This window comes from Saccostrea cucullata, unplaced genomic scaffold (assembly GCF_032062105.1).
Source record: "Saccostrea cucullata isolate Sc308-1 unplaced genomic scaffold, CSIRO_AGI_Scuc_v1 ctg17640, whole genome shotgun sequence".
NCBI classification, from domain to species: domain Eukaryota; kingdom Metazoa; phylum Mollusca; class Bivalvia; order Ostreida; family Ostreidae; genus Saccostrea; species Saccostrea cuccullata.
The window spans coordinates 1-10,721 of NW_026925896.1; the positions used below are offsets into that span (position 1 = coordinate 1).

General features: G+C 34.8%; 1 protein-coding gene across 1 annotated transcript; it reads left to right on the forward strand.

Moving 5' to 3' along the window:
- Nucleotides 1-8,307: 8,307 nt before the first annotated feature.
- On the forward strand, nt 8,308-10,705 carry LOC134269950 (uncharacterized; the record flags this gene model as incomplete). The annotated part of the gene is made up of 3 exons (XM_062752121.1): nt 8,308-8,600; nt 10,142-10,268; nt 10,631-10,705. Coding segments are annotated over exons 1-3 (312 nt in total), but the record flags the coding sequence as incomplete, so codon positions are not given.
- Nucleotides 10,706-10,721: the final 16 nt, after the last annotated feature.

Below are 10,721 nucleotides of genomic sequence, written 5' to 3' on the forward strand. Positions count from 1 at the left end.
GCTTTGTAGTCATTCATTTGTATTACAACTAACAGATTATCTGTGGTTCCTTTGCAAGCATGTATGCATGTCATTTATTATAAACATTCCCACTACAAATTAGTCACAAATACTGCTTTGTAGTCATTTGTCCTCAGTGACTTTCTAATGCCCACAGATGCCCCTTCAACCGAAATCTTATAAATCTTACATTAAATTACTTTTGATAAGTACAGTTGAAAGAGCATACAAGAGATATTTCCTAGATTACATTACAAAGAAGATTTACACAAGAGTACTACAGTTAATGGATTAAAGGAGCTTCCTGAACCCAAGGCATTTCAAAGCCCTTAATCACACATGGAGCAATACATTCAGACATCATCCTGAAGATACAAGATATTCCCGTATTTTTTGCTAGACTGATCGACGCAGAACACAGTTAACAATCGCGGGTGATGAAAACGAATGTGCAGCTTGGCTACACAAACAAGATTATCTTGTTAATTATTCTTGCAACATCGTAAGTAGCAATAAATTTTTTTTTGCAACCCCAAAGATCAGATGGACGTCAAGGGAGTCATATATTATCTTGTGTAAAGAGAAGCATTAAGGAGGATACTTAAACTTCATAAACTGTTACACTTTTTATCTTCTAACCTGCAAGGTATACAAACAAAAATGGTGGATCTGGTCATAAGCCAATGCTTAAGGGGGCCAGTATATGAGGCTGACTGTGAAATTCCCTGTCCCAGGTATACAGACTGTCTGATGAGCCCATCAAAAGATAAGAGTCAAAATATCCTAGTGTTAATATGTTAACCTGGTGCTTCTATACTGCCAATATGAACAGGTGAATGATTTATCACCCTTAATCCTTGCATCCTTGATTCTCTCGGAGGCAAAATTCTCTTATCAGGAATTTGACACATTTCATAACCTGCTTATCACTAGGTTTTTTGCATCTGCATATTGCAGTATTTTGTCAAAATTAAATGACTGTAAACCATGTACATAATGTACTTGATAAACTGACAAAACAAACCCTTTATTACAAGCATTTTGTGTTCACTCTCTCACAATCGTAAGCCATCATAAACACATATGCCACCAATAAAGAGTGACTTTTTTCTGTATGCAACAATTATGCAATTATTATGTGAACGAAGTATATCTTATCCTACACAAAGGCTCCATTAACACTAAAAATACACCACTTGTTCCAGACATTTCCAAGACAAAGAGTCACAATAACAGAAGGAAAGAATCTCCATTTTCTGTATTTTTAAGGGTATTACTCAGATTTGATTTGTTTACAGTAAGTGAGTACACTTTGAACAAGTACAGGGATGAGGACCTATACCTGTTATTGTGACTATATATTACCTGTACTGTCTTGTATTGTAGTAAGTGGTTATACCTGATACTGTAGTAAGTGGTTATACATGGTGATACATCATTACATGGTTATATCTCGTACTGTGGTAAGTGGTTGTGGTAAGTGGTTATATATGGTAATGTGGTAAGTAGCTGTACCTGGACTGTGGTAATTGGTTTTATCTAGTACTGTGGCAAATGGTTATACATGTACCTGGTCTTGTGGCACTTAGTTCTACTTTGACTATGGTAAGTGTTTTTACATGGTATTGTGGTGTCTACCACTTGGTACTTTGGTAAGTGTTTATTTATGGTATTGTGACATATAGCTCTACTTGGACTATGGAAAGTGGTAACAAGAACCTGTTACTGTGATAAAATTCCATATTTTTAAAAATAACTTAGTATATTGAGATAATTGGCTATACAACTTGGTACTGTGATTAATTTCTGTATCATAATATTGCAGCAAGAGGGCTAAGGATAACTTCAACAATACAACCTGTATTTTCTGGGAAGTTTATAGATTATAAAGACATTATCGCAAGTGGTTACACTAGTATGGTATTGTAGAATGGATGGACCAAGTTGGTACACTAACTTGGTGCTATAGTAAGTCTCTACTGGGTTTATCATCATGGTTTCTATATCATCATGGTACTATGGTTAAGTTTCTATATCATCATGGTAATATTGTAAGTTTCTATAACATGGTACTATGGTAAGTTTCTATAACATGGTACTATGGTAAGTTTCTATAACATGGTACTGTGGTAAGTTTCTATAACATGGTACTATGGTAAGTTTCTATAACATGGTACTATGGTAAACTAACCTGGTACTGTTGGAGGCACAAGAGTTCCAGTTCCACTGCCCTCCACGTCTCCTGAACCCTCATCTTGTAAAAAGTCCTCATCATCTTTCAATGTATTTTCTACAGACCTCTTCTGGACTACCACTTGTACATCATCAAACTCAAAGTCCTTCTCCTATTACAAATGATAAAGAAAATTAGAAAGTTGACATTGAATTAATTACAGGGAAAACCCTACCCCCTAATCAGGAACTATCATTTATTCCAATGGGTGGACAATGATGTTCAGTTGTTCACCTAGGAGATGTATGACTTTGCATCAAGACCATGTAAACTGAACTTTCTGGTGTGGAACTTACATGTATGGCTATAAAAACACAAGCTAAAATCACCTTGAACTATCAGAAATGACTTGGGGTCAAGTCATGACACACTATTCAAGTGTAACAGGTATGAAGAAGCAAATATGATGGCAGAACCAAAGATTCAAATCCAGGTCCCTGAATTGCTAGTAAGCTGCTCTACCAACTGAACAATCTGACCACCAGCAATAGAACCTTCCTGACTACAACATTTGTCCTCCCTCCTCAAAGGTCTTTGCCCTAGAAGACACCAACCCAGGCTCTTCCCTTGCAGGTAATTCACCTACCATTTCCAAGAGGTGGCATATGGCACCCAATGTAACAGAAAAGGAAGGAGAATGCAAAGGACAAGACCAAGCTTCCTGAATAGTCAGATAGCTCATTTGGTAGAGCACCTGCCTTGTGATTCAGGGGGCCCAGGTACAAATCCTGGGCTGGTCCATTGCACATTTTCTCCTCCTCAGTTGCATTTGTTGCCATGCCATGAACTGGAAGTAACAGCTAAAAGATCTGCCAGAGATCATTGTCTGTAGGAGGAGCAAAGGCCTTCATAGAAGGAGGATTGTGGAATTTAGGCAGGTTTTCTCAAGAGTGGCTAGATAGCCCAATCAGTAGAGCACCTGACTAGAGTTTCAGAGGGCCTATGCTTGAATCCTGTACCGATCCCTCACAATTTTCTTTCCCAGTTTCCACAACAATGTGAAATATGAGGTAAATAGCTACACAAGGCAAGTAGATAAAAAATTACTGAATGCAACTTTGCAAACTAGTTGAACAGTTATATTTTAAAACTTCTTCCCTAAATTACCACATGTATTAATCAACATTCTTATATTTTACGCACATGGTTCTAAGACTCAAACTTTGTTTATCTTCCTTGATTTTTTATTTTATATATTATAAAAGAGGGAAAAAAATGCTGCATGCAGGTTTTCTAAATCCCTTCTGGCCTAAAAATCACTTTAATAGCCTAGTGTCTTTTCTAGAATATGGGAAAAACACCTGCAAATCATACATTTTTTTCAGGCATATGCTTATGTTTCACAAGACACCTGGCTTGAGCGAGCAACTGCAATTCCCTGCACTTTTCAATCTCTTTATCCTCTCGTCAACAGAAAAATAATTAAAAGCTTAGTCAGACCTGCTTCCACATTACTTTATATCTTCACAGCATCTTATCCAGATGACTAATCTATTTACTCATTCAATAGCTGTTTTGTCTGGCTCCACATTTCTTTAATATTAAAAACATTGGCATTTTTATCCACTTGACTGAAAACCATGAAAAGTTATATACACAACAACATACATGATATTTTTCATGACATTAATTAATTCCGAAAGATTTTTTTTTTAATCTATACATGTAATCTGACAATTATTGAGAGTGTCTATTTTATCAGTAAGTGCCATCAAGATGCAAAGATCAGTATTGGATGAGGTTTTCAAATGAGCATTTTATTTTCTTCTACATCTATTTTCATGCAGCCACCTTCTCAAAGTAAATCTTTTGGAGCAAGTTCCTTTGGAATCAATAGGAATGCAGGTCATTTTTACCTTTTTCAAAAAAAGATCTCTTCAAACACATATTCTGATGCATCAGAGGATCATGGAAAGAATTAATACCAATATGAAAACCAGTTTCCTGTGGTTTTTATGGAACAATTAATACAGCTTCTTTACAGATTGTGTGGGAAAAATAAAAAATTTTACTTCATATTAAGACTTTGGCAGTAACATACAGTACCCTTAACATTCCTATTCCACCTACATATAAAAAAATATTTTTAATCAACTCAGGATATTGTGTAATTTATGCAGAGTCTATTATAAATATATGCTACGGAATCGCTACCTTGATATTATGAACTGCCAGAAGACATATCATACAAATAAAGCTGGCAATCTCTCCAATTTTCACTCCATCTCTCTTTATCAAATCAGCTTCTTATTCAAGCTGATAAGCAAATGACCTGATAAGATTGGCAGATAACTGCTTTATAAAACAAGTCATAGAGAATTAAGCCTGGCAAGTGTGTAACTAAATTGATCTATGGTCCCAGGCATTGTGGTGTGGTCACCCTATTGGTTTTACAACCCTTTGGTCACACTATTGGGTTGACCATCAGTTTACAGATCATTTAACAATTTCATGGTACGTAGATCCCAAAATGCCTGGGAAATAGGTAGGCATTTGGTATCTAATCCACCTGGTACAATAAACCTCCAGAATTTAGTGAAAAATGAAATTGGTTTGTTCACTTTAGACAGTTCTCATTAGAGAGTGGAAAACTTCGAGTGCCTGTTTCCAGCATTTAAAGCAAAAATGTTTTTAATCAGTTGCCATCTATTTTGTGATATACCAAATAAATGACGTCTTTCTCCCATATTCATGTCTTCTACTTCATTAGGTGTGTACATTTAATTTAAGCAAAAATGATAACAATTTAACAAAACAAATACAGAAAAGGTAGCAGAATTCCAATATTGATTGGGGGAGGGGGTTAAATCAGAACAAAATTTTAACTGTGACTGAAGAAAAAATGATTTAGAACTTGTCTACTCCTTGATTCAAGACATGTGCAAAGCTCTACATGAAATAACAATTTTGCAGTGAAGCTCCTACAGAAATAATTTAACATTAAACCTGTTTCAACTGTAAAGCACTGTATCAAACATTTGTACAAAGTTTCATTGTTCATGAACAGTAGCTATCTCCCTCAATTTATGAGGTTCCTTTCCCCTAAATGCTGAGCATACATATTACCTATTTTCCATGCTTTTCACCCAGACTTCATTTCGTCCAAGATAAATAACTTTATTGGTAAACTCTGGTAGTTTTTATTTATATTGGAAATACATATATTTTTCTATTTAGCTTTTTACTACAGCAGATATCCCCACTGGTAGTAAATTAGTTGTATGTAGAGAAAACAGATGCTTAGCCAGCAGGTTTTTACTTCTAGACCACACCAACTCAGCATGTTACATTATTAAGCCAATTACACTGTTGGTTTAATTTTTACTTCACCTTTTTCCTTTATTTTCGATTTTCTAGGTTGCGCATTCAGAAGAATACTGCCCTAATTATCAACTGTGCAGTGTTACTCTGAGAAAAAAAAAGATTTTATTTCAAACATTTGGATAATGTTAGTTTTTCACTTTCATTCGCTCCCCACTTAAAAGTGCTAATCATGCTAATAGTGAAGAATTTTTTTTTTCAAAGGATTTATGCACAGTTGATGAAATGCCACCTATTTACACTAATTAAAAATACTATTTGACTTAAATCACTGTTGCAAAATCAAATATGATATCAAAAATTACCACAAAAAAGTCAATTTTTGTTTTTTTTAAAGGAGGTCAATTATATTTATACAAATATTTACTAATGTTCTTAAACAAATACCCCCTTCAGATGGCACGTGTTAATCATCAAAAAACTGACAGGTAATTTGGAACAACAGATAATTGTTTAGAGTTTAGGTTACAAAAAACCAGAAACATTCAGAATAGAGAGAGCGATCTTTTGGCTAAGCGAAAATGATGAAGTATGCGCAAAATGCACACAGTCGCTAAGGGCTCAACAGACTTTTCCAGATTTGTTTAACTTTAACAAACTCTGTGAATGAAAAGTTTAAATTGCAATTAAAAGCCCCCCAAGATCAAGTAGAGCGTTGACTTTCACCTCCAGAGAAAGGGGTATATCCATTCATTTTTGTCAACTCTGCGTAATTTAATAGTTTAATTACAGGCAATTACAACTTACCGACGATTCCCCATTCACAGTTCCTTGAACAATAACCAACACAAAGACTAATCCTATGAACAGCCCGTGGGGTAGCGACTTAGCAGCCGACATCCTCTGCTAAAGAGGTGCAAACTTTTTCCCCACCGTGAGGACTCTTGGCTAATATAACGATCCGTGACTTTGCTCTGTGAAGAAGAAAACAAACGTTCTCTGTTTAGTGCATTCGCCTCAAGAAAAACATCGCAGGTCTCTCTCTCTCCGCCTTCTAGCACAGAAGTGATACTCTGCAACTCTTACCGCGGTTGGTCGCACGCCCTCGTACACACACACGTGAAGTAGATTCCACCGGGTGACCTAAATAAGTTCGTTACCAAGAGTTAATTGTTTCTGAAACTTCAATAATGCAATTAACATTCTTGTCATCTTTTCTTTCTTTGTTTATTAAGTGGCAAATACTTCAAAATTACTGTTTATGAGTAAAAATATTTCACGCGACATCTAAATGACATTTGCAGACTGATAAGGTCGGTGACCGAATTACCATGATCATACGGGTAGCATTGGCGAGGCGATTTTTTTATGGGGGTCAATAACTGTAAACCAATTTTAACTACAATAGTCGTTGTTTAGGAGGGTGTTCCTGTTTTCATTTTTCATTACATAGTTTCTCCATGACTGACGCACTGCGAGCCACCACTAGACAGAAAGCAGTGAATTAGCAATGGGGTGGGGGTGGGGTGGGGCAGCCAGTAAAAAAGTTTCAGCTTACCTGAAATTTAAACTTGAGGTGAGAAAGAAATAAAGTTGTCTATATCGAAAACTATTTTCCCCTTATTTGATCATGGTGATTATTCTATAACAAAAAATTGCCTGTGTGTGCGTGGGGGGGGGGGGGGGGAGGTCTAGTCACTTTTGATATACCTGAAATATATATGAAAGCCCAAGCACTAACTGTCTAAAAGCAGTTAAAAGGCAGCTACTTTTGTTATTTATTTTTATAAAAGTGGTTCAAACTCCAAGGTCAAGAGGTCAAATTTAGTGGTACACAAAGACAGGACTTGTCACAAGGAATACACCTGTGAAATATGAAAGCCAGTGCCCCACCCACTCAAAAGCTATAAGCAAGCTTAATTTTTTGCAGACAGACAGATAGACAGACGGACGGACAGGACAAAAGCTATATACCCCCGAATCTTCGATAACGGGGACATAATAAGAAATATTTTTGTTTTGGATTTTGTTAAGCACTAAGACAGGTGCTCTTATCATAACGTCATAATCAGAGAAAGATTTCGCGCATGCATGACATTAAACTTTAATATCCCATAAGATATGAAAATGAGAAATATTGCTTTTATTAAACAAATATCTTCCTTTATGTTTTATTATAATTTATTTTATCATTATTATTTTAAATTTTTCTTATTTGGGAAAATCCCCCCTCCTCCAAATTCGACAATGATAGATCATGTCTAGCCTTGTAATAATCACCTTGACACTCCGTTTGATCGGGGTAACGCTTGACCTTTCCTTCCACTATCAGATCGTTTATTGCTTACTTAGAATCATAAATTACATTTTCATGAAGTCTGACTTCATTTGGATTGGTTGATATTACATCATAGGAATAAAAATGTAAAATTTACAACAGAGAGCGAAAATATTTTTATTGAATATCGTTGGCCTCTTTGCCTGACACCCGGAACAAATCATTCAAATAGAATTTAAAATTCTTTTAATGCACAGTTAACTGTAAAGTAAGAGATCTCCTCCATTCACCCTTTCCAAAGCAACTCTCTCTCTCTCTCTCTCTTCTCTGCGCACACCCGCATAAAAAGTCAAATTTAAATTAAGTGTTTATTGTTTGTTTGTTTGTTTGTTTTTTAACCAAAAGGCTTTATTTAGCGATCTTTGGTTAAAAATGAATTATTCAATTTCTTGAAAAAAAGGGGGGGGGGTATACAAAGAAATGAAAATCAACCGAGTTTGGTTTGGAAATTAGTTTTACACGGTTTCCGGATTGATCGTCAATGACGCTTATTTTTCACAATATTTATTTGGAGAACGTATTCATGTATTTACGATCGATGTAAACTTTTCTTTTCACATTTCGTATGTATTGTAAAATCAACTTGAACTGATTCCTTATTTTCTATAAATTCTGACATGCTTTGACGTATAATTTTTAATTACTGAGCTGAGTGAAGATGAAAGACACATTGGAAATGGATTTGAGACCAGTTACCAATCTGTATTCGTCAAGAATAGCTGAATGGAAAGACAGAGAGTTACAGCTGTCTCGATTACATGAGGAAATGTAAGAATTTTAGGGTGATTTGAGATGAAATTATCTGATAGTAGATGGATGTTAGACTGAAGGAGTGTAAATTAATTTATGATTTTATTTTCTTATACTAGTAATTTGTTTTATAAATACTCAACTGTATCTCTGAATGAATGATATTATGGTCAAAGGTGGTGAAAAATCAAGTCTCAACTGGGACTTGAACCCAGAGCCTCTGGCATACTGTGCCAACACTCTAACCACTGAGCTATTGAGACCCAACATATTGACTGACTTTCACATACCTGTGAACCTGGTGACATATTTAACGATCTTTGATTAAAAATAAATTATTAGATTTCTTGATAGGGGCGAGGGGGGGTTAAGCAAAGAAATGAAATCACGACTTTAGTTTGGAAATGCTGTGAGGCATGTCAATGACGCTTATTTTTCCAATAAGGGAATAGTGTAAACTTTTCTTTTCTCATTTCTTATGTTTTGTAAGATCAGCTTGAACTGATTCCTTATTTTCTATATATTCTGACATGCTTTGACGTATAATTTTTAACAGACAGGTGGTGAAAAAAAAATGGATTTCAGTAACCTCTGTACTCAAACCCAGCTATGGAAAACCTCTATTACATACAATTAGTTAATGTGTATTATTTTGATATTTTCTCTTCAGAAGTGGAATTAATTAGCATTTTTTTTGCCTGGTTCACACATAAAGGTTTATGTACAGTTGCTAGTATTCTCAAATCCCATAAAGCCTCTACTTTGTGATCATAATTCAATACATTTTTTTTAGGGAGAGGGGGGGGTGTAGTGGATCATGTAAGGATAACTTTATCAATAGTCTGTCTGAGAAGAGTCATGCTTTCAACCAGAATAAAAATGCTTGCAGGCAACATCTGTGTTGAACACACAGTTGTTTGCTTAAAACTGATTATTCCTATAAATGTAGTCCAACTCTTATAAATGGAAGTGAGAAAATTATTATGCCATCTATGATAGTGAAATTCTTAGGAAAACTGCATTCTTGAGAAGAAGTGTCTCTCATTTTCAATATATGGCCTCCGCTCTACTGCTAGTTGGACAGGAGGGGTACTCAGACATTTTGCCTTACATCAATGCTCTCCCCAATAGTTTGTCAATCTCTAACTACTACCTGTCTTTATTTATAGGTTTAAGATACCTAATAATATATCATTTTTGCTTGTTATTACATATCATATACATGTATACATCAATGGTTATATTGCTTAATGCTTTTTACCAGAGTTATAAGGTATAATACATGCTCATGTAACTCAACCAAATGCCTGCTAAAGAATCCTTCATTCATCCTTATACTTTTTTTCTATCATACTTAACCTTGTTCTGACCTTATTCATCTGATAAGTCAGCATATCTTCAGACCATTATTATTTTGGGTGTGAGCATAATGCCAGTTCCTTCTGATTTAAGATATACACATTTGTTTGTATTTTTTATCTCTCTTCCTTATCATATGTTCTCTAATTTTACAATAACATGATTTTTACGATTATATTGTTTGAATTTTTTGTTTACAGAGTAGGAAAGAGGGAGACTCACTTGAATTACAGTATAGCTTACTCAAAAAACAGAGCAACAAGACTCCAAACCACTGAGCTTGTAGATATAGAAAAAGCACGTCATAGGAATGAAAAATACTTACAGGTTATTAATCAATAAGAACTTAATTTCTTGTGTGTGTATTTCTTGAGATAATGGGGATGCCAGAAAAAAAGTTATGACCAATAAGACCATGACTTAAAATTATGTTTTGAAAAATACATATATTGCTATTTATTCATGAAAAATAATTTATATAAAATACTTTGCAGGTTTTTTCAAGATCACATGTACTGATGTATAAAGTTTAATTTGTATATATTTAGTTCTTATTTTATCCCACTTTCAGAAAATGAAGAGAAATAGTTTGAGCTAACAGTCTGAAAGTAAAATTTCATCTAAGTACAATAATTATCAATATTTTTAATTCAATTAAGGTATTATTTTTTGTTTATCTTTTCATTAAGGATTTAATGTCAATTGGTGAGAACTTAAAGGTAGAGGGAGACAACCCAATAAGTCCCAGACTGGCTACTCTTCAGGTGAGTGTAGATACTT